General features: G+C 41.3%; 1 protein-coding gene across 10 annotated transcripts in view; it reads left to right on the forward strand.

Moving 5' to 3' along the window:
• Positions 1 to 24,710, forward strand: part of LOC109428417 (integrin alpha-PS2) — a 242,324-nt gene that overhangs the window by 3,338 nt on the left and 214,276 nt on the right. For 8 of the 10 annotated variants that reach the window (XM_029855629.2, XM_019704152.3, XM_062844257.1 and 5 more), the window contains exon 2: positions 16,181 to 16,999. In XM_029855629.2, coding sequence (XP_029711489.2) covers positions 16,686 to 16,999 — 314 coding nt within the window. In that variant the 5' untranslated portion in view covers positions 16,181 to 16,685. Of the gene's footprint in view, positions 1 to 6,248; positions 6,619 to 16,180; positions 17,000 to 24,710 lie in introns of those variants that run through there. The other 2 variants (XM_019704157.3, XM_019704154.3) reach the window with 2 other exon arrangements.

A 24,710-nucleotide genomic window follows, 5' to 3' on the forward strand; every position in this document is an offset into this window, starting at 1 on the left:
CCTTCAGAAATTCTTCCACGAATTTCTCTGGGAATTTTCCCAGGGCTTCCTCCAAACATTCATCAAGGATTATTTTTCTCCAGAAATTCCTTCAGGGATTCCTCAGTGATTTCTTCCAACCATTCCTCCAGAAATACCTCCAGGCATTCCTACAGGAATTACTCAAGATATTCTTCAAAAAATGCTTCAAGAATTCCTCCCAGAATTTATCCAGAATTCGCCCTAAGATTCCTCCATGTATTGCACCAGATATTTCTCTAGAAATTCCTTCAGGGATTTCTCCAAGGATTCCTCCAGGAATTCCTCAAAAAAATATCTAGGAATTTCTACATGAATTCCACTAGGGATTTAAAAAAGACACTACACTACACCGTCTTCAGCCAGAGGCTGCACAGACTGAACATTACACATACACGAGACAACACACATAACACCCAGTGGCCCAATGGAGAATTTTCCGTTCGACGAAAAGTTTTCCCCGACTGGAGCGGGAATCGAACCCGCACTCCGAGCCTTACGAAACGCCTAGACGACTGGCACCGCTAACCGCACGGTCACGAAGCCCACGAAGCCCCAAAATATGGGTACCACAGACAAACAGACGTATCTCTTAGAGGAAATTCATCAAAAACTTTTGCCCGGTGTAATTTTCATGAGCACACTGCCACCTGTTGGTAGAACCGCGCGCGACACTGTCGGCCATGATGGATTTCGATTTGACATTTTGCTGACACGCACACTACTACACAAATTGCCTGTAATTTTCGTTTGCATCATTACTATGATCGTTATATGTATTTAACGTAGTTTTGAAGAGTGTTACGTTTGTTTGTCTGTGTGGGAACGATTGGTTGCAATCCCGCATTCTTTTTTTCTCCAAGAAATCCTTCCAGAAGTTATCCATGGATTTCTTCAGAAACTCATTTCCAGGGATGTTTTGAAGGTTTTTCGCTAGAAAGTCCTTCACAGATACTTCCTAAAAAATGTCAAGGGATTCCTTCAGAAATACCCCTAGCAATACCTCAAAGGATTCCGCCAATGTTAGTTTGAGGACTCATCCAAGGATTCCTTCAGTTATTTCACCAAAGATCTCCTTCTGAAATTTGTGTAGGGATTTTTCCAGGAACTTCTCTTGGAATTTCTCCAAAAAGTTGGCTGTTTCCTGCGTTAATGCAGGGCTCGGTCGTGGCGGACCTATTTTTCCGTGTAACTCGTGGGATTCAAACATGAACGTAAACAATAATAATAATAAATCTAGTGGAAATAGCGATAGTGGCGAAGTTAACCCCTTCGCGAGAAGCGGGTAAGCTAGGTCTTTGTTAAGGAGAGCAGAAGAAGGAGTACGGAGCTGTGCACGTAGTGCTGTGAGGTATTGGACGGAGCGTGGTTGATAAGGGCCAAGATTCGAGATGAGCTCCCTGAGATGGGGGTGACTGACCAGCAACTCCATCATTGAGTTTGCGTCCTCGAAGTCCAACATCAGCAAGGGCCCCAAAGCAGGCCCTACTGAGACTTCGAAAGTCGATGACGGCAGCCAAACAAGTCTATGAGAAACCCATGAAAACTATGACAGCGGCAGAACCCGTGAAGAAAAAGGTTCCGAAGTTTACCCAGACGGAGGCCTTCGCTTTCGGGGGTAGTCCAAAGAGTGCGACGAATGCGATTGCTTTTGACAAGCATTCGCAGAAGCGTGTGAGGCAGCCGTCAAGTGAGGAGCTACCAGGCGGCGTCCGCAAGACTAGGCGGTTGTTAAACCCGAAAGTCGGCGGTAATGCCGGTAATTCGGACCCCTGCTAGGCGTCCCGGAGAGACGGGAAGGATGGGCCTGAAATGGCTGGCCCGTCCCGGATGGAACGGAAAAGGGGGTTGTGACCGTTGTTAGGCCAACAACCACAAGTTAGAGCGGGTCAAAGGGAGGACCTCCCATAGACGACAGTTAAGTGGCAGAGGAAGAAGAAAAAACCGCTAGCTGAGGAGGTGCTTGGGGACGCCACACCAAGAAGACGCAGAAGGTTGACGCGCTCGTCATCAAGACTGAACAGTTCAAGTACTCGGAAGTCTTCAATGTGATGAGGAGCGACGTAAAGCTCTTAGATCTGGGAGCTAACTAGTGCAGTATTAGACGTACGCGTACGGGTGAAATGATCCCCAAACTCAAGGGCCATAAGGGGTGCACGGGCGCTGCTTATAAAAGTCTGACGGAAGAGGTCCTTGGTGAGGGAGTCGAGGTGAGGGCTCTTACAGCGCCCGCGGAGGCGACTCTGAAGATGAAGGACCCAAACGAGATCCCTGAAGCGGAAGAGCTCGTCACGACACTGCAGTGCACTGCAGCAACAGTGCGAGGTGCAGGTGGCCACCGCAGTCGTTCAGCTACGGAAGGGGCCGGAAGGGGCCGCTAATAAGTCCGTTAAAGTAGGGAAGCTTAAGATGGGGTGATCAGTATGCAAACTAACCTTGCACGAGCCACCGGAGGCTTGCTTCAGGTATTTGGAACCAATACACAAGTCATGCGGTTGCTAAGGTCCTGACAGGAGCAAGCTCTGTAGGCGATGTGGCGGTGAAGGCCACAAGGCTGCACGACGGATATCGCCATCATAGCGGACCCATAACGAGTACCCGTCGGCAACGGCAATCGGGTCGCGGATGGGTCTGGAAAAATGGTGGCGATATGGATGACGGGTACATACCCCGTTCAGGAGTTGGTGTCTACTACATACGGGGGCTTGGTGGACGTTGGTCCATCGAGCAGTTCACGCAGAAGCTGGACTGTATGACGACCGCGCTGACTGGGCGAAGGCCGGTTGTAATAGCAGGTGACTTCAATACCTGGGCCGTGGAATGGGGAAGCCGTTTTACGAACCAGCGGGGTCAGATCCTGCTGGAGACACTAGCCCTTCTTGATGTCAACCTGGTTTATGTCGGTATCAAGAGTACCTTTAGTCAGAACGGTGTGGAGTCGATTTTTGATGTAACTTTTTGAAGTCCTACCCTAACAAGTAGTTCGAACTGGAGAGTAGACGATGGCTACACTCACAGCGATCACCTGGGGGTTCGCTACAGTACCGGCTACAACAACAACAGGCAGTGGGTTTAAGTGAAACCTATTCGGTTTAAGCGGGGACGAATTGGTAGCAGTGCTCTCGCGTGCGTGTGATGCGACTATGCCTAGGCAAGTCCATCCCAGAAATAGGTGGACTCAAGCGGCACGCTTGCCTACGAGCTGAGGAAGAGCGAAACGAACAGCGGGTGGAGTAAGCCGCTGCAAAAGCTGCGCTGAAGACGAAGATAAAAGCAAGCAAAAAGGACTGTTTCGAGGCTCTCTGTCAGAGTGCCAATGCGAATCCGTGGGCATGAGATGATCCCTACAGAATCATGATGGCCAAGACGAGAGGTGTAATGGCTCCTATAGAGCAATCTCCAGAGATGTTGGAGTGGATCATCGAGAGGCTTTTTCCGTGTCATGATCCTAGTCCTTGGTCTCCTTTCGTAGGAAAGCCGTGGACTAGTTTTGGCGATGAGAAGTGGGTCACAGATGTGGAACTTGCGAGGATAGCAAAGTCCCTCAACGTAGGTAAAGCCATAGGTCCGGGTCCTCCTCTCCTCTTCTTGGCGTAACGTCCTCACTGGGACAAAGCCTGCTTCTCAGCTTAGTGTTCTATGAGCACTTCCACAGTTATTAACTGAGAGCTTCCTCTGCCAATGACCATTTTTGCATGTGTATATCGTGTGGCAGGCACGAAGATACTCTATGCCCAAGGAAGTCAAGGAAATTTCCTTTACGAAAAGATCCTGGACCGACCGGGAATCGAACCCGTCACCCTCAGCATGGTCATGCTGAATACCCGTGCGTTTACCGCCTCGGCTATATGGGCTCCTGCTTATACATTGTTGTTAAGGTTCGGAAAAAGTTCTGTTGGGATTAAACTATCGTGTAATATGCACTCAATTTATAGTAAAGTTTTTATAAGAAATCCTAATTCAGATATTCCTACAGTAATTAATGTATCAATGTCTGTCCCTGCAGATATTCCGCAGTTCTTGTACATATTTCTTGTTCAAAAATTCTTTCGCGGAAGAACCCAAAACAATCCTAGGAACTCCTCTTCTGTAAACAAAATCAGCGCACCTTAGAAGCTTGCTTCTTGCCTAAAGTTCTTTCTGATGCACTATTAAAGTAAGATTTCATGACGTTTGTCCTCAAGAACTCCCAGAAAGATTCCTTAAAGGACTCCTAGAGAGATTTCTGAAGGAAATCCTGCGGAAATATCTGTAGGAATGCTACGGGGCAATTTGCAGGAACTTCTTGAGATATATTTGTGCTATTCTGAAGATAATCCTGGAAGATTTTTTGTAAAAAAAAGTCCTGCAGGAAGTTTGGTAGCTATGCGAGAAAAAAATTCTAGAAGAACTCTTAAATAAATTTCTGAAGAAACTTCTGGATCAATTGTTGGAGGAATTTCTTGAGAAATTCCTGAACGAGCTTCTTTAGGAAACCATTAGAAAAAGTCATGAAGGGAATCCCGTAGCAGACAAATGCCTGGAAGAATTTTAGCAATATTCCTAGAGAGATTGTTGCAGGAACTTGTGGAAGAATCTTCTCGAGTGTTGATTTTGTACATAAAAAAAAGTAGAACAGGTTTTGAGCTATAGCTGATAAACGAGGTTTCGCAGAGATGCATTTTGAACGCTTATGTTCCATGAGCGTGGCAAAATTGATCCCTTGGGAGATCTTACAAGCATGTTAAAATTTTTGAACAAAATCTAGAACACGGATCGGTGTTCAAATTTGACAGGTCAGATGCTTAGGTCTGATGCCTTATGATTGAAAAAGAATGTTAAAACATGAAAATTTACTAAACTCCAAATAGTATGCGTTATAGTGAACCGATTTCAAATCATTTGGCGTAAATAGAAAGCTGAATATAATATCTATCGATCATCTGAACACAGTGTTTGGCTCAGATTGATGAAATTCGTGTAATTGTCGAGTTTATGCTTTGTTTCTTCGCGTTTTCGAACTCAGGACATGATTTTACACTGAAAACGATCATCAGCTTACCACAAAATGTGTCGAAATCCAAAATTTCATCACTTTTGGTTACCAGGAACTGCTATTAAAATAAATTCGAATTTTCTATGGGGAAAACTTTTTCTTCGGAACGAGCTGTCATTCTATCTACTGAACTGTTATTTTATCCACGGAAACGGTTGTGTTTATTCAACCATGAAAACAAAGATATTGGAACAGTACAGGAGACGTTCGCTCGGTGCAAACGGTTTAACTGCAATGCTTTTTGAGTGCTAGTCTGTAATTTTGAAGTTATCGCACCGGTATCCGTCAAAACGAAATGTCAACAGCGTAGCGATGTTTTTCGTATGCACTTTTGTTGCAGTGCGATGTTTTCTGAATTCACATTGACTGCATTCTACAGCGACTGACAGTTTTTTGACGTCTGTCAGTTGTTGCAGTTATCGAATCTCATTCGGTAAGTGAAACGTAAACATGTTGCAGTTATCGAACGTCTACTGTATAAGATCATGTTTTAATTTAAAAAATGAGCTCTTCCGATTAGAAAATAGCAATATTTTATTCACTTACGACAAAATCGACAAAGGATAGGGCTTTGGAATCCTGTAGTGACAAAAGCACAATGAGCCATTTTACGAAACGACAACAATGTTGTAAATGACATTGGTATTCACGCGGCAGTCACACTATCTCAAGACTACCTTCTGTAAAATTGCTGCAACGCTTTTTATCTGCAAATCCGCTAAATACAACCGTTTTGCAGTTATTGCACCGCTATCCGTTAAAATGAAATGTCAACAACGATGCGATGTTTTTCACAATTTCTATTACAATGCGATGTTTTCTGAATACATATTGGCTGCATTCTGCAGCAACTGACTGGTTGTCAATGACATCTGTCTGTTGTTGTGATAAAATTTCATTTGATAAGTGAAACGTAAACATGTTGCTGTTATCGAACGTCTACTGCACGTGAAAACATTTGAAAATTTAACCTGGCATCCCTGTATGATGTGTGCCGCGGGCGAGGCAGCTGCCGGGCGTGGTGATGAAGCCAGCAGGGACGTCCGCTTTTCCGATACACTTGCTTTTGCTTGTCGGTCGCGACGCGACGCATCATGCACCGTTTCGGCCGGTGATCGGTGAACACATGTGTCGGTTCGGGGTTGATCTTGATGCTGCCTGACGAACGATTGTGTGTTGAGTATTGCCGTTGCGTATAGAGCTGAGACGTATAGAGCTAGAGCAGTAGTGTCGTCCCACGTGCGTTTCTCCCATGTAGTGACTAATCCGCCGACGCACCGTTTTCATCGTAGTCGTCGTCGGCGGCACGACCGACCGACGTTCGATCGAAGGGTGCGAGGAGATTTTTAGTGCGCCAGCCTCAGTAACATTCTGCGCCTGCTGCATCCGAGTTGGCTCTGGTGCTGTGCGGTGATCTGTTTTCGTTTGGGGCTGGGGTGTTTATTTCGTGAGTTGCTTTGATCGCGATCGCATCAGCGACGACAGTGCAGTGCGGTGCGGCGGTGAAGACAGAGTAGGATGCGAATAAGGCGGCGAACGCGTTCATTGAGCAAGCCAAGGATTATGTAACGTTTGGGTGTTAGTGCGGGGGTGTAGAACTAGGACGTGATCGGAAGTGATGCAGTGTGAAGGAAGTGAGAGGGTGAGATTGGAAGCTGTGTTTGGTGTTAAAAGAAGAAAGAAGCAGAATCTGTGGAAAAGATTTCAAAAGAAAATCAATCAAAAAGGCCTTCTTTCTTTTCAAAATTGTTAGTGTAAGATAAATACCGACAATTCTCGCGAACTATTCTTTCAATATCAGGGATTTGAAAAAAAAAGGTTTTGGATAAAGGCTTGTAAGAATAACATTGGCCAAATTTTACACATGATTTGCACTTGGAAAAACGTTAGAAAATTACTTTCGTATCTGATGGCAAAGTTTTTGTGTGACGTTTCACTTGTTTTAGCATAAGTAAACAAGGTTCGGAAGCAGCTTGGCTGCTGTCAAAACTTCAGTTCCAAATCCTCGGGTATTGATTGACCAGTAAGTTGAGTGTATTTTCCAACCGGAATGAGAATTGAACCCCGCGTATCAGTGGCGTAGCTCGGGATTTGGGGGCCCGGTGCGGAACCAAATTTGTAGGCCCCATGAAAATTACAGATATACATATTTTACAATGATAAATCTATTCTTCTAACTCTTAAATAATCACGCCGTTGTATTTTGTACAAAACGTTGAAAAAAATCTCGACTTTTCTCGACCCAGCATTAGCGTGATGCTGGCAGTGGGGGCCAACTGACTGATTGAAGGTTAAAAATTATTTTCTGTATTGCTTTATGAATTTCTTCGGGAATTTCTGCAAGGATACATCCCGGAGCTCCATCAATGAGCGTAAGATTTTTTTCTATGAATCATGTCATTTTTTTTTAACAATTTATTTAGGAATTGCATCAAGTAATCCTTTAGGAATTCCTTCAAAGATTGCTTTACCGTTTTCTTTGAAAAAAACTTGAGTAAAAAATTGTCTTCAAGAATCTTTCAAGTGATTAATGCAAGGGTGTCATTCAATATTTCTCTAAACACTCTTTCAGGTATTCTTACAGTGTTGTCTCCGAGGATGTTTTCAAAAGTACTTCAAAGGCTTCTTGCAAAGGCTTCACCGAGTATTTCTCGAAATATTTGTTCATCTTAATATGAAAGAATTAGGCAATTCTAGAAAAAAAACACTACAAAAAAATTCCAGTGATTTTTCTGTACCAGATATTTTTGCAAGAAATTACATCGGAATTCCGTCAGAGGAAGATAAGTCCTTCTAGAATTTCATCAAACATTCTTCCATAGTTTCTTTCAGGAGATCCTCTAAATATCCCTTAAATTATTTTTCCACCGAAGTAAAGCATTTCTCCATTGATTTATTCAAGAATTTATCTTGACATTTCCTCAAGCATTCATTACTCATCTTGGCAATCCTTTGAAGATTTCTTAAGAATTTCTTATAAGGACTCCTATAGAAATTCCTCCAAGGATTCTTTCAAGAATTGCTGGTACGTTTTTTTTTAAATTTCTGCAAGGATTCTTCAGAGAAATTTCAAAAGAATCCATCGATAATAGTTTTAAAAAATCCTCCAAGGATCCATACAGAAGTTCCTCTAAGAAAATTGTTAGAGGAACTTCTGTAGGAATTCTTTCCAAAAATCCTTCTGGATTTCGTCAAACGAATTCTTTAATATCCATCTACTTTAGGAGTTTAACCAAGGATTCCTTCAGGAATTTTTGCTAGCATTCCTCTAAAAACTCATCTGAAAATTTCCATAGCGACTTTTGATCAGATTCCTTAGAAATTGTTTCGAAAAACCTTTTGAAAAATCATTCCAAGTTGTCATCAAGCATCTCAGTCAAGAATTTCTTCAGGATTTATTATTGATTCCTCCAGAAATTCCTCCGAAAATTTGTTCAAAAATATCTCTGAGGATTCCTGGTAGGGTCAACGTCCCTTAGTAATCTTATAATCCCAAATTCATCCTATTCGAAAACAAAGCGATTACCACACCGACTGATTACGTAAATTTTGTTATCGTTCGTGTCCACTTCTAACAAAAATACAAAAAAGCGCTTCATTCCTTTGTTTTCAGTAGGATGAAAAAAGGAGCGTATAAATATAGTAAGGGAACAGATGCCTGATTTGATAAAATAAAATCAAATAATTTCTTCAGAAGTTTCTCCAAGGATTCCTCCCAAGACTGTTATGTCAGTTTCTTCAAGAATTCTTTAATAATGCCTAGAAGCATCTTTTAAGTGATTAATATAAGTTTAGGATTTCATATAGGATGCCCATCGAGAATTCTTCAGGAATCGCTTCAAAAATTCGTACGGGGGTTTTTCCAAGGATTGCTTAAATATTTCTTCAAAAAAATCTTTCGGAATTTCGTCAAAGATCTTGTTAGGGACCTCTGTGAAGGTTTCGGATAAAGCGTTCTTTGCTTAATTTATTCAACAATTTCTCCAAGAGCTCTACAGAGGATTACTCGTGGGCTAATTCCAGGGATTGTTTTATAAATTCTACCAAGGATTTATTAAAAATTCTCAAGGAATTCCTTCAAAGAGGCCTTAAGAAATTCCTCCCAAATTCCCTTCAGGAATAAAAAAAATGTGAGAATTCTTATAAAATGTAATTCTTTGTAATTGAAAGAATTACAAAAGTATTTATCAGGTGTATACTAGCAAAAAGACTGCCGGTGAAACTTCCAAAGAAATTGCTAAAGGGAAACTCGCAGGGGTTGCCTGAAAAAAATATAAAACTATTGCCCAAAAAAAAATGTAATGCCGTAGATATTTTCAAAAATAAAAACCTAAATCAATTTTGAATATTATTGCCCAGATATTTCTAAATGAGTTATCGAACCAAATTTCAAAGGAATTGCGAAATAGTTTTCAAAAAAATTGTCCAAGAAACCCCCAAAAGTAATCTTATAGGAATTTTAGGATCAAATCCAATAAAAATGGCGAAAAGGATTTCCAAAGGATTTGCCAAAAAAAAATCTCCGCCATAGGTAATATGAAAGATTTCCTCACAGAAAATTCGCCAAATGCATTTCCAAATTAAGTTATTCTCAAAGTAATTACAAAGCATTTTTCAAATGAATTTTCCATAGAAAAAAATCTGAAAAAGTTCGCAAAGCCATTGCAGAAGCATTGCCGAGAACTGATCAAAGAAATTCCCAAAGGAATTGCCTTACAATTTCTCAAAAGAACTGCCGTAGAAATTTTCGCTGAAACTGTCCAAGTTTCAGGAATTGCGAACACAATAGCTGAGACAATTTTCAAATGAATTGCCAAAGATTTTTTTAACCCGCATACATCCGGGACGATCTACTTTTGGCAGAAATGCAATATCTTCTTTGTTTTAAAACATTTTACCCTGATTTTTTTTTTAAAGTCAATGGGAATAGTTGTGCTAAGAAGTGCATGGTACCTCCCCCTTTTGCACCCTCCCCCCTTTTGCTGGTAGCCGAAAATACGTGGCTTTTTTGTATTTTTTATAAATTCTACATGTTTTTGCTCAAATTTCATCATTTTGCTAATCATCAATAGTTTTTACTGATCCTTGACATGCAATGTATTACTGCCTATCATAATCTGTTGAAGTTTTGACCCCAGAGTTATTCTAAGGCCTCCAAAGTACTCCGAAGCTTGTGTCACAAATCCAACATCGTATATCAATTTTTATACACGATGAATCATCACAGAACATAGCCTACGGTATTCAGAAAGCCTCCAAGCACTCCTAAAAACTCATGACACATGAATTGGGTGATCTAGGTCAGCCAAACTACTCTGGAATTTATTTTCTTGAGATCTACAACATCTACCATCATTTGTGTTCACTCTGTTCAAGAAATTTAATCGTGTTGATGCTCATTAGACCTCGCAATGCTACGAGCAACTCGTTATTGTCGTAGTTGGACATTTCGTGAAATACAAATGGCCTCCAAAACACTTTGAAGTTTAGGTTACGATATCTACATACTGTATCATGCTTAAATTGTAAAACATATTCGTGGAATGTAGTCTATACTGCTGATGGAACCTCAGTGCACAACTATAATGCTTTTGGAACATTCAGGCAGATATTTCAGGCATTCCAAACTATTCTGGAATTAGGACCTTCAAGAGCCTGCCTACTCTTGTTTCTGTTCACTCTATCGGCCTAATTCTTTCACGATTGTGTCTGTTGCACCTCATAATATTACGAGTATCTCTAGGTGTTGCTATTTGGGTGTCCATTGGCTTACAAATAGACCCAATGTATTTTGAAGAATGGGTCGCAATATCTGTTAATCTTAGGATATATTTTTTGTAGCGAATGCTCGCGGAATATAATCTACACTTCTCTTAGAGACTCAGAGTACAATTCTGTTAACTTAGCAACATTCACTTGGTGATCAAGGTCATCCAAACTATTCTGGAATTAAGACCTTCAAGCCCCAGCAACTCTATACTTGAATCTCTTTACTTTATCGGTGTAGCTCCTCCAAAAAATTCTTCAGGAATGCCTCCAAGAATTCCTCCAAGAATTCCTCAAACACTCTTTCCAGGTATTCCTCCAAGAATTTCTGCCAATAATTCCTGGAATAATTCCACAAGAAATTTTTCAAGGAATATTTCGAAAATTCCTCTAGGAGTTCCTCCATGAATTGTACCAGAAATTTCTGCAAGAGTCCCTCCAGGAATTTATTCAAGAATTCTACCAGGAGTTTCTTCAAGGATCTTTCCGGATATTACTCTAAAATTTCTACCAAGAATTCCTGAGAGAAGCCTCCTTACAATTTCTCAAAAAAAAAAACTCCAGGAATTCCTAATAGACTTCTGCCTAGAAATTCTCCAAGTATTCCTCCAGGAATTCATCCAAAAGATACTCCAGGAATTCCATGATTTTTTCCTGGAAGCTCTCAAGGAATTTCTCCAGAAATTCCTCAAAGAATTTCTCCAGAAACCTGCAGAAAATCATCCAGAATTTTTTCCAATTTTTTTTTCCAGAAATTCATCAGAAATTGCTTTCAGGCATTTCTTCAAAAAATTTCCCAGAAATTCGTGAAGAAATTTTTCAAGAAATTCAAACAGAAATTACTTCAGGAAATCCTCCAGGAACTTCTTTAGGAATTCCCTGGCAGAATTCCAGGAAATCCTCCAGGAATATTTTAGGAATATTTTAGGAAATATTTCCAAGACTTGCTCCAGAAATTTCTCCATAAATACCCTCAGGGTGATTCAGCATGCACTTGGTAATTCCTCAAGAAAATACTCCTGGGCAGTGCTGAAAAATTCATTTCGTCATATCTAAATTCAAACACCTACAGCTCATTTTAGAAACTGAACCTGAGAATACGATATATGAAAAATTTGTGCGGCTAGATCAGTTCTGCAAGAAAGTCACGGAAAAACCGTTATTTTTCGAGTATTTAAGGTAAATGTCACGGACTACCTTCGAAAAATGCAAATGATATTCACGGTGAATATCATTTGGCATTTTTCATAAATAGTCCGTGACATTTACCTTAAATATTCAAAAAATAACGGTTTTTCCGTGACTTTCTTGCAGAACTGATCTAGCCGCACGAGTTTTTCATATAGCATATTCTCAGGTTCAGCTTCTAAAATGAGCTGTAGGTGATTGAATTTAGATATGACGAAATGAATTTTTCAACACTGCTCCTGGGATCACTCTAAAAATTCGTACCAAAAATTCCTCAGAAATGCCTCCGACAATTGTAAATTGTTGAGAAATTACGCCAAAAATTCCTCTCGAAGTTCCTCCAGGAACTTTTTCAGAAATTCCTTAATACATTCTTCTTTGAATTCCACCTGGAAGTTTGTTCAGGTAATTCTCTAGGAAATGCACCGAGACTTCTTCCCAGGATTCCTCCAAGAATCCCATCAGGAATTTCTCCAAAAATACCTCCAGCGTTTTTTTTTTCAAGAATTTCTCCAGTTTTTCCACTTAAACTTTTGCTAAGAATTCCTCCACGAATCCAGGAGTTCAGGAATTCCTCCAGGATATACTTCAGGATGTATTCCAGAAGTTCGTCCTTCAGGAATACCTTCAAGAATTTCTACAGGCATTACTCTACGAATTCCTCCTGCAATTACTACAGGATTTCCTATAGGAATTGTTCCAGGAAATACTCCAGGAATTCCTACAAGGAATATTCAAGGAAATACTCCAAAAATTTCTTCCAGGAATTGCTCGAGCATTTTTTTCCAGGAATTCCTCCAGGATTTCCGACATGAATTATTCCAGGAAGTACTCCAGGAATTTCTACAAGGAATATTGCGGGAATTCCGCCAGGAATTACTCTAGAAAATAAAAATTAAAAAAAAAATAAATTCGAAAGTTCCTCCAGGAATGCCTCAAGTAAATCCTTCAGGAATTTCTTTAAGAATTCCCCTACGATATTCTTTAAAAAACCCTTCACAAATTACTACATGAATTCTACTAGAAAGTACTCCAAGAGTTCCTCCAGGATTTCCTTCATAAATTTCTTCAAGAAATTCCTGGAAGAATTATTGTAGGAGAAATTCTTGAAAGAAGTCTTGAAGGTATTCCTGAAGTAATTCATGGAAGGGAATTCTGAAAGGAATTCTGGATTGTTGGAGGAATTCTTGTCGGATGTCTTGGATGATTTCCTGGATGTATTCTTGAAGAAATTCCTGGGGGGATTCCAGTAGACATTTTGGAGAAATTTCTGAAGGATTTCCTGGAAGAATTCCGGAAGGTATTCATTGAAAATCCCTTAAGGAGGAGGAATTGCTAGAGTAATTTATAAAGGATTTCTTTGCCAAATTCTTGGAGGGATTCTTGGAAAAAATTTTGACAGCAGCATTGCAGCAGGTCTAGGAGAAATTATTGTCAGAGTTCCTGTTCGAATTCTGGAAAGAACTTCTGGAGGGATTCCTGGACGGATTCTTGGAAAAATTCTTAGCAAAAGTTTTGGAGGAATAACAGGAGAAATTCTTGGAAAAAATCCTGGAGGAAGTTTTGGAGAAATTCCTGATTGGATTCTTTCAGGAATTCTTTACAGAATTCTTGGAGTAATTCCTGGCGAAATTCTTGAAGGAACTCTGGGATGAAGTCTCGGAGCAGTTCCTGGAGGAATTCTCTGAGGAATCCCTGGAGTTGTCCCAGAAGTATTTTCATGAGGAATTCCTGTAGGTTTACTGAAGAATCTTGGAGGTGTTTATGAAGGAATTTCTGGAAGATTTTCTGGATGAATTCTTGAAGAAATTACTTGAAACAATCCTTGGAGATATTTGTGGAGAGATTACTGAAGGGATTCTTGTCAGAAGATAAAGAGCGACCCCTGGTGAACTACTTGGAGAAGGTCCTCTAGGATTTCAACCCAATGATTCTTTCCGAATACATCTTAGAATTCATCTAGAAGGTTCTCCGAGGATTCCTTTAAAAATTTCTCCAAAACTTCCAGCAAGCATTTCTACAAATTCCTTTAGAAAACCTCACAAGTATCCGTTCAGGAGCCATACCTGATCAAGCATGATTTCAGAAATTCATCAAAGATATTTTCCATGAGGAACTCCTGCAAGAATCCTTCTTGGAGAATTCTAAAAGAATCCTTGGAGAAATTCCTTAAGGTTCATCTGAAGGATTCGTCGAAGGACTTCATGACATAATCCTTAAAGGACTTTACGAAGGGATCCAAAGAGGTATTCCTGAAGGATTTCGTAAAAACAATAATCCTTGAAGGACATTTTGAAGGATTTATCGCGGAAACGCTTCAATTAATACTTGGAAAGATACACTTGATGAAATCGTTGGATACGTTGATTGCACTCATTTTTCATACGAAAACAAAAAAAAGAAACTATTGTTAATACGGTTTTGACCTGACATGGGTTCAGATCTTAATTTTTATAAATGTGGCCCCTGAATTTCAGCTGCTACCTCAAGCTAAGTCAACAACTGTGTTTGGTCCTGTTATTAGGATATCAGGGACGTTTTCACAATGCTCATGAATTATACTTCCATATCGATACTGAATTTCGTAAAATTCAATTTTAATTCTAACACATTTTTCTTGTAATTTTGGGGCCATCTGTGTGCCCCATTCCAAAAAACTCTTGATAATTACGAAGGGGCCCTCGCATACCTATCAGCAGTTCTGCGAAGTGTTGCACTTATAGAAATCTTTCGCTATTTTAAGAACATTAATCAAACTTGTGTTAGAAACCTTCCTTGATTTGGAGGCCCCCTGGAATCAGGGGCCCGGTGCGGACCGCACCCATCGCACCCCCCTTGCTACGCCACTGCCGCGTATCTAGTTTTATCCACTAGTACACTGAAAGGAGCCTTGCAGTAATGACAAGCACAAAAATGTTTTTAAATTTACCATGGCAAAACATGATCATCGACCCACCTACGCTTCTTGTGTGCGTTTTGTTTCTTCTCACATCAACCGGTTCGATAGCTGAGTGGTAGCGTGCGTGCCTGGTGATGTCAAGATTCTTGGTTCGAATCCGGTTGCCAAAAGAAACTTTTTTTAATTGAAAATCGAGTCCATGGTAAAATTGAAAACATAATTCTGTTGAATTAAAACGAAACTCAGTCTGCACAAATTTAGTGGCGTTGTGCATTTAAATTAACCCTCACAATAGTAATTTTCACCGCAAGCCGCCGTTCAGTGTAGGCTAACTGGAGACCCGAACTGGAGTATAGTAAACGTTCGATAACTGCAACATGTTTACCTTTAACTTAGCGAATGAAATTCGATAACTGCACCAACTGACGGACGTCAAAAAACTGCCAGTTGCTGCAGATGCAATCGATGTGCATACGGAAGACATCGCATTGCAACAAAAGTGCATGCGAAAAACATCGCATCGCTGTTGACATTTTGTTTTGACGGATAGCGGTGCGATAACTGAAAAAATTTTGCACTTAGCGCACTTGCAGTTAAAAGGCATTGCAGTTAAAGCGTTTGTACCGAGTGAACGTCTACTGGAGTAGTTTATTTTAAGTTGTTTAGTTAAAAATCGATCCTTTTTACCTTATCATGTGTCAATCTGAATCTACCAATACTTCACACCAAACGAGTCAAAGCCTGCTGCTCATCAATGCCCGGTAAAGACTCATTACATTCAGCGCCAGACAAAATATTAATCATCCTACCCAAGAAGAGCCAGGGTCACCATGGTTACGGTGCTGGTTTACGACGTGTTGATAAGCCTCCGACTCCGACGACTAGATTGAGCCTTCTTTCCACTTTCACTCTTCCTTCTCACCACCACTGCCAATCATTATCTCTTTTCTCTGAGCTGCGATACGCTAGAACCTAGAAGAGGGAACAGACAGTGAAACAGAATCTTACCTACTACCTTCCACTGGAGATAACGCATCCTCGCCTCGCTCGAGAATCGTGCACGCATCTTGTTCCCGACCAGCTGATTTGTGATTGCTCCTCGCACTTTACAGAGAACAGAGAAGGCATGGCACACTAGGATGATTCAGTTTTTCCGTCGTGGTCGTCGTCGTCGTCTGCAGAGTGGAAACGTGCGTGCGCGCAAGTGACTTCTCCAGCGTGTGAAATTTCCGATGCCAAGATTGTAATTTTTCCGACTTCTGTTTTTCGACCAGGAAGCGCCGAATTTAGTGCGATCGAGGAAGTAGTGTGATAGCAAGTGAAACATATAGTTTTCCACTGGCGGGCGAAACGAAGCGAAAGAAAGGTGATGAAAGAATCGAACCAGCAGCAGCAGTTCGACCAACAAGAGTAGTGCGAGCGTGAAATGGAAGTGTAGTAAGCGTTCAGAAAGTTCAAAAATCTCTCGATCTTGACGCGGTGGCGGCGCGTCAATATTTGTTTTTCTTAGTGGTGCGGGTGCTGAAGCAAAGAAGAATTAGCGCAAAGATTGCGCGAGATCGTTTCGACGCGCAGCGGCAGAAACAGCAGGCTGGAATTTTCGTGTGTGTTGCTGCGATCGCGCCTCTGTCGTGTGATTGCTGCGATCGATCGTCGTTGGTGAGAATCGAGAATATCACAAGAACCGCGGAATCGCAGCAGCAGCTGACTGTCTGACTGACTGACTGCTGAAGCACGGCACGGCACGGGGTGGCGTGCGGCGTCGCGACAGAGACGAAAATGGCAACAACGATAAATGACCCTGGACCCGTTGCCAGCAGAATGATCAGCATCGGCAACGCTACTACTAGTGCCGTTGGTAGTGGTGGTAGTAGTAGCAATCGAAGCGAAGGCGGTAGTAGATTCAGCCGGTCAGCCAATGCCAAATGGCACCTGTTCCTGTCCGGGGCGCTGGCCGCGTTGGTCGCGTGCCTTTTGGCCCCGCCGGTGCAGGGATTCAACGTGGACACCGTGAACTACGTCCTGCACGAAGGGACGCCCAATTCGATGTTCGGGTTCAGCGTGGTTTTGCACCAGGAGCAGCAACGAAGCTGGTAAGTTTATTCTTGTTTGTCTTTTCTCCTCTATATGCGGGGCGTGTGGGATCGAGTCAAAAGTGAGTCAATATGACGACGACCGATCTAGTCAACCTTGGTTGATTGAATTTAATGATCAATGTTCGATGTTCGGCATTGCGTTGGGTGTCACAATAGTGCCCGCCTGGTCTCTATGGGTTTCGCCAATCGAAGCAAGCAAAATGCCAGAAACTGAGCCTGATTGACCGTTGCTGTTATGGTTTCGTAAAAGGAGTGCTTTGATGACATATTATTCTACTCCCACGAGATATTGTCTCGAACTTGGTGAATCATATGCTCTGAGAATTTGTAAAGCTTCGGTTGCGGTGATTTATGTGCTCCAGAATAGTGCCACCTTCGTAGACGCACCATATAAATCAGCTAAAACGGCTTAAAGGCGTTAAAAAGATAACAGTACGGGTACTACAGACAGCTACATTTTGTTCATAATTTCTTGGGTTTTTTTGTGATAAGTTTTGATATATTGGAATAGGTAAGGTTAAAGAAATATTCTTTAATTGTTTCAAAGATAACATTTGAATCTGGTACGTATTTTGTCCAACTTGTGATAAAAATAATGAGAACAATCTTACCGAGAACCATTAAAGGTAACCCTGCCATCACCCTAAAAACGTCTTTACAGAACAGTCAGGTTTACTAATAGAAATAACACTAGAAATCCAATGCCGCTGTAGTCACTTTTTCTATTTATTTTTATTAACCTTCACGTACCCGACCTCCGACAACTCTTTTTCAAAATGCTGACATTTCGTTAATTTTCATCCGATTCGTCCCCCTCAATCTATCATAAATTGGTGCAAGTTTATTACACTCAAGTCACCGACGAACCGACGTGACAGTGGCGATCCAAAACTGTCCCCCCCTAATTTAACGGTCGACCAGCGAAGCGAGCGATCGCTTTTGTCAAATCAGCAAAGACGCGAACCGTTTCCTATATGAACACACGGGGGTTTGGTGTCGAGCTATCAAATCATCGCGAGCCGTTATAGAGGTGGCGATAGTGTTCGGCTATTTTTCATCACGGCGTCGCGGACAACAAATTTGAATTTATTTGTTCTAGCTGTCACGTCGGTTCGTCGGTGCTCAAGTGGCCATGTAATATCCGAAACCATTCCGGAGATATTCCGGATTGTACTGGGATCAGGAGGTGGGAAGATGTTTGTTTTGCCAAATAGCAAAAAAGTGTTTATTTCGCATGTTATTGTATTTGAGAGGCCCCCGCGGAATCTGTTTCAGGTGTTCCGGAGGGGTCATATCAGTTGGTACATACTTAAGTCAATTATTTTTGCCCCATTCTCTCGAAATCATGAAGATTGATACGTCGCACGGCATGTTTTGGTTGCAAACCAGAAATGTCCCTGAAGACGCCCCCGTGGAACCTATGCTTGATGTTCCGGGGTGGCCATATCAGTTGATACAGACTTCAGTCTATCTTTTCTGACTCAGTCATTCTAAATCATGAAGATTGATATGTCGCACGGCGTGTTTTGGTGGAGAACCAGAAGTGTCCTCAATGAGGCCCCGCGGAACCTGTCACGGGATTCCGAATGGGTCAACTCATTCAAATCTGATTATCGCACTCGTGTTTCATTGTTTGCAACAAAAATGTCTCTGAAAATCGAAAGTTCAAACACAATAACACACGAAATAATCACTTTTAGCCATTTTGGCACACCCCCTGACCCCAACACAATCCGGAATGTCTACGGCATGGTTCCGGATGTTGCATGGCCACTTTAGTATAATAAACTTGGACCAATTTATGAAATGTCAGCATTTTCAAAATGAGTTGTCGGGGGTCGGGTACGTGAAGGTTAACAACTTTAATTGTAATGGGCCTTTTCATTTGACGTCTAGAATCAGCTGATTTCGGAGGTCTTTGACAGTTCTCCTATGAAACTGACAATTCATACAAACAATAAATAAATAAATAAATAAACAATTGTGCTAGTGCTTCCTTCTTAGCCTACTTGATTGATACTAAACTACCACATCTCCTTTTCTTTATATTTAAATGAATAAGCTTACTGTATATAAAATAACCGAATCTTTTAACAGAAGTTCTCCCTGACTTCTAAAGGACTTCGTTTTGCCGTCACCGAAGTTATATGCCTGTGGTTTCGCAGCGCGGTGTCACGAACACTAATGCAAATCTACTGGTTGAAAATATGCCCATTTTTAGACCAACAATTGAAAAGGCTGCATTAATATTTTGTAAACAAGCATGTTTCTGTCGACTTGAGGCCTTTTGAACTCCACCCACATACCTCACCACCACTAACAGAAAGTGCAAATATCAAGCTTTTTGTTAATGGTGGTGAGATGCGTGGGTGGATCCCAGAAGGCCCTAAGCCGACAGAAACGTGTTTGTTTACGCAATGTTGATGCGGCCTTTTCAATTGTTGGTCTTGATTTGATTTCGTCGGGAACCAGGGATGCCAGATGTGAAGACATTTGAACTTCTGTGAAGACATTTATTTTTGTGAAGACATATTGAAGACATTTTCAATTATGTGAACTTTTGAAGACTTTTGAAAGTTAAAAAATAGTATTTATATTTTTGATCCAACCCAATAATTCAAATCTTGGAACAATTTCAGTTGAAATGCGTTTCAATTTTTGTTGATAAAAACTTACAGATTCCTACAGTTTCTCGGAAATTCCCCCAATAGTTAGCCGAGAATTTCTTCACAAGCGCCGTGGGAACTCCTTTAGTAGTTCTTAGGAAATTCCTTAATGTATTCCTCGGAAGGAGGAGGAGAAATTCCTCGGGAATTCCTCCTGGAGTTCCTCGGAAATTGCTCCAGAAGTTCTTCGGGAATTCCTTGTAAATCCCTTCATGAACTTCTCGCGAATACCTCTAGGAGCTCCTCGCAAATTCCTCCTTGAATTTTTCGGGAATTCCTCCAGGAGTTTACCGAGAACTTCTTCAGAAGTCCCTCGGGAATTGCTCCATGTATTCCGCGGAATTCCTCCAGAAGCTCCCCGAGAATTCCTCCAGGAGTTTCTCAATAATTCATCCAGGATTTCCTCGGGAATTTCTCCACTAGTTCCATGGAAATTCTTCCAGGAGTTCCTCGGGAACCTCTTCAAGAGATTCTCGGCAATACCTCTAGAAGCCCATCGGGAACTCCTCCAGGAGTTCCTCAAAAATTCCTCCTGGAGTTCCTCGGGAATTCCTCTAGGAGTCCTTCGGGAATTTCTCAAGGAGATCCACTCGAACCCCTCCAGGAGTTCCTCAGAAATTCCTCTAGGGGTTCATCGAAATTCTTCCAGGAGTTCCTCAGGAATTCTTTCAGGAGTTCCTCGGGAATTCCTCCATAAAATTCCCAAAAAATCCTCCAGAAGTGACTCAGGAATTGCTTCAGGAGTTGGCCGAGAATTTCTTCAGAAGTTTTTCGGGAATTCATTCAGAGATTGCCTGGGAATTCCTCTAAGATCTCATTTACGATATACTCAAGAATTCCTATAAGAACTCCGTTATGAGATACTCGAGAATTCCTCCAGCAGTACCTAGGGAATTCTTCCACGAGTTTCACGGAAAATCCATCACGAGTTCCTCGCGATTTCTTCCAGGAGTTCCTCGGGAATCTCTCCAGGAGATTCACGGGTAGACCTCCAGGAGTTTCTCGAGAATTCCTAAAGAAGATCCTTGGGAATTTCTCCAAGAGCTCCTTGAGAATTTCTCCAGGAGCTCCTTGGGAATTTCTTCAGGAGATCCTCGAGAATCCTGTAGCATTTTCTCGGGAAAACTTCCACGGAGGAGGTCTTTCAGAAGTTTATCAGAAGTTCAACTGGATGTTCCTATGTATACCTCCAGGAACTCCTGACGAAATTTCTGGGGAACTCATGGAGGAATTTTTGGAAACTTAAGGAGGAATTCCCGAGGAACTCTTGGTGGAGTTCCCGAGGAATTTCTGGAGGATTTCTGAGGAACTCCTGGAGGAACTCCTGACGATTTCCAGGAGGAATCCCTAAACATCTTCTGGAGAATTACTCGATGATCTTCTTGAAGGATTACCCGAAGATTTTCTTGAATAATTCTCGAAGAACTCCTGAAGGAATTCCCGAGGACCTTCTGGAGGAATTCTTGAATAACTCCTGGAGGAATTCCCGATGAACTCCAGGACCCCGAGGATCTTCTGGAGGTGTTTCCTAGGATATACTGGAGGAATTTCCGAGAGGTTCCGGGAGGAATACCCGTGGAACTCCTGGATGACTTTTCGGATTTCTTTGTAGAATTCGTGGAAATAAATAGGAGTAACTTCTTTAGGAATTGAAAAATACTAGGGAACACCTGGAGAGAACCATGCATTATTGCTGGAAGGGATTTTGGTGAACTTCTGAAGTAAATTTCATGGAAATTCTGGAGTTAATTTCCCGGGAAATTCCTGGAGAAATTCTCGGGGACTCTTGGAGATGTTTCCATGTAACTCCTGAAGGAATTTCATGGTAGCTTCAAGATTTACTCTCGGGGACTTCTATAGAAATTGCCTGGAAACTTCTGCAGGAATTCCTGAAGAACTGATGAAGGAATTTCTTAGGATCTTCGAGAGGAATTCCCATGGATCTCCTGGAGGAATTTCCAATGATCTCCAGAAGGAATTCCCGTGGATTTCCTGGAGAAATTTTCCGAAGAACTCATGGCGGAATCCCTGAAGAACTCCTGGAGGAAAGTCCGAGGAACTTCTGGAGGAATTCCTGAGAAACTTCTGGAGGAATTCCCGAAGACCTCCTGGAGGGATTTCCGAAATACTCTCCCGTAAACTCCTACTCCTACTGGAAGAGCTCCCGTAAAACTCCTGGAAGAGTTCAAGAAGAACTTGTGGAAGAATTCCCTAAAATTTCCTGAAGAATTCCCGAGATACTTCTGGAGGAATTCCCGAGGCACTTCTGAAGGAATTTCCGAGAACCTACTGTAGAAATTCCCAATTATCTTCTGGAGGAATTCCCGAAGAACTCTTTGAGAAATTCCTTATGAGCTCAAGGATGAATTTCCGATGATCTTCTGGAAGAATTTCCGGATTTTTTGAGAAACTCTTGGAAATAAATTCGAGGAACCATGCATTATTGCTGGAGGAGTTTTCGGAAGACTTTTGAAGTAAATTTCGTGGAAGTTGTAGATGAAATGTCCGGATAATTTATGTAGTTAATTCAAAAACAATCGTTGAGAAATTCCCTGGGAAGTCCCGGAGTTTTTTGCAGGAATTTCTAAAGAACTGATGGTAGAGTTTCCAAGCAACTCTTGGAGAAATTTCCAAGGGATTCCTGGATGAATTCGCGAGGATCTTCTGAAGGAATTTTTGTAGAAATAAATCCGAGGAACTTCTTGAGAAATTTTGGGAAAAACCGTGAAATATTCGAGGGAAATCCTGAGGAAACCATGCATTGCTGGAGGACTTCTTGGGGAACTCGAAGTAAATTTCATGGAAGTTCAGCAGGGAATTTTCGATTTATTTATGTTATTATTTGCAGTAAAATCATGGAGAAATTTCTTGGGTAATCCAGGAGGAATTCTACCGCAAATGCTGCAAGCAGTGCTGAAAAATTCATTTCGTCATATCTAAATTCAATTACCTACAGCTGATTTTAGAAGCTGAACCTGAGAATATGGTATATGGAAAACTTGTGCGGCTAGACCTGTTCTGCAAGAAAGTCACGGAAAAACCGCTATTTTTCGAATATTTCAGGTAAATGTCACGGACTACCTTTGAAAAATGCCAAATGATATTCACCGTGAATATCATTCGCATTTTTTGAAGGTAGTCCGTGACATTTACCTTAAATATTCGAAAAATAGCAGTTTTTCCGTGACTTTCTTGCAGAACTGGTCTAGCCGCACAAGTTTTTCATATACCATATTCTCAGGTTCAGCTTCTAAAATGAGCTGCAGGTGATTGAATTTAGATATGACAAAATGAATTTTTCAACACTGGCTGCAAGCATTCTTCGAAAGCTTCTTAAGGAATTTGCATGGTATTCTTGGGGAAGCCATGGACGAATTCCCGAGAAACTCCTGGAGAATTTCTCGAAGACTCCTGGAGAAGTTTACGTGGAAACTTGGAAAGTAATTCCCGAGCTGCTTCTGTAGGAATGTCTGAAGAGACTTCCCGTGAACTTAATAAATTGTTAGGAAGCTTAGTCAGAAATCACAAAAAAAACTGGTAGAATCCCAGAAGAAACTATTGAAGGGATTTCAGACTCTTGGAGAAATTACAACGCCTTTCTTGATTTAAGATGTCAAAGGTTAAAAAAACTGAACTCGAAAACATGTGACAAGCGGTTCAAAACACATCTGCTTGCGGCAATGCCTACTGCGCACTCTACCCGTCTGTTCAATCGACTTGACACATGTCACACACAGAGAAACCAGACTATACTCAAAAAAATTGTTAAAAGTTCGCAGAAATAAGTAGATGTGCTCAAAGTTTTTACCCAACACTGATGGGTTGTTCATTGCTCGCTCTTCCTCACACGAATGTTGTCAAAAACGAAGAGAGAGGCACCTAGGGGCAAGACAGATACAGCGAGAGTAACTCTGTTATCGAAGTGTTGCTCAGAATTCCTCTGGATCACTCTGGTTTTCCCTCGGGTTGCCTGATACTATCGCAAAACCAAAACAATGTTTGCCCGATAGCCCGCTATTCGAGCAGTTTTAGGGGTGTCTTTCGACACATTTCTTCGAACATTGGTAAAAAGAGTAACTCACAATTTCTCAAAGTTGCTCTCGTTTGCACAGTGTCTTGCCCCTAGAGAGGCACTGAGTGTGGACACATCCTGACATACAATGTTCTGAGTTTCCACCAGGGGTCCTCTCTTGGATCAAGTCATTTTTTTGTGGAATGCATCTAAAAGTTTTCCTGGCATTACATCTAGGAAATCCACACCGAAGACTTCCGAAAAACCACCGAAAGTTTCTTGAATACATCTAAGAATTTCTCCAGATTTCCAAGAATTTCTTCTAGGGTTCATACAGAAGTTTGTTTTGAGATTGTAGCAGAAATTCATTTTGCGATTCCTACAGAAGTTCATTCTAAAATTCATTCATCAATTCTATCTAGACTTCCTCGAGAAACTTTCTTTTGAATTTTCTTCCGATTAGTACCTTTTTATAAATTTTCCATGACCTACTACTGACATCCTCCAACAGTTCCTCTGCGAATCTTTCTTTTGGGATCAATCCAGAAGTTTTCTCTGTGAATCCGTAGTAATTTCCCCTGAATATTGTCCAGGAGTGCTTTCTGAAAATCCTTCAGAATACACCAAAAGTTCCTTGCGGGAATCCTCCAAATGTTCAAATGTTCCTTCTGGGATCATTGTCGTATCTAGCTTTTTCTTTTTTCTTACTCACTCTTCTAAAAAAAACCGAGAAAGATAAGAATGGAAGAGGGTGTACTGGCACCTATCTTCACCTCGCTCTTTCTTGTGTTTACCAAGGACGACGAGTGAGAAAAAATAACGCCAATGTTTAGGAATCATCCAGGAGCTAATTTTAGATTCCTTCAAAATTACTTCTGAAGTTCTCTGAAGGAATCTTCCAAGAAATCCTCCGTCTTCTCCAGGAGTTCCTTTTAAGAATCTTCCAGAAATTTCTTCTGGAATTTTACGTGAGTTTCTTCTGGCATACATGCAGGAGTTTCTTAAAAATTTCTAGATACAATTTCTGTAT

Source organism: Aedes albopictus, chromosome 1 (assembly GCF_035046485.1).
Source record: "Aedes albopictus strain Foshan chromosome 1, AalbF5, whole genome shotgun sequence".
NCBI lineage: Eukaryota > Metazoa > Arthropoda > Insecta > Diptera > Culicidae > Aedes > Aedes albopictus.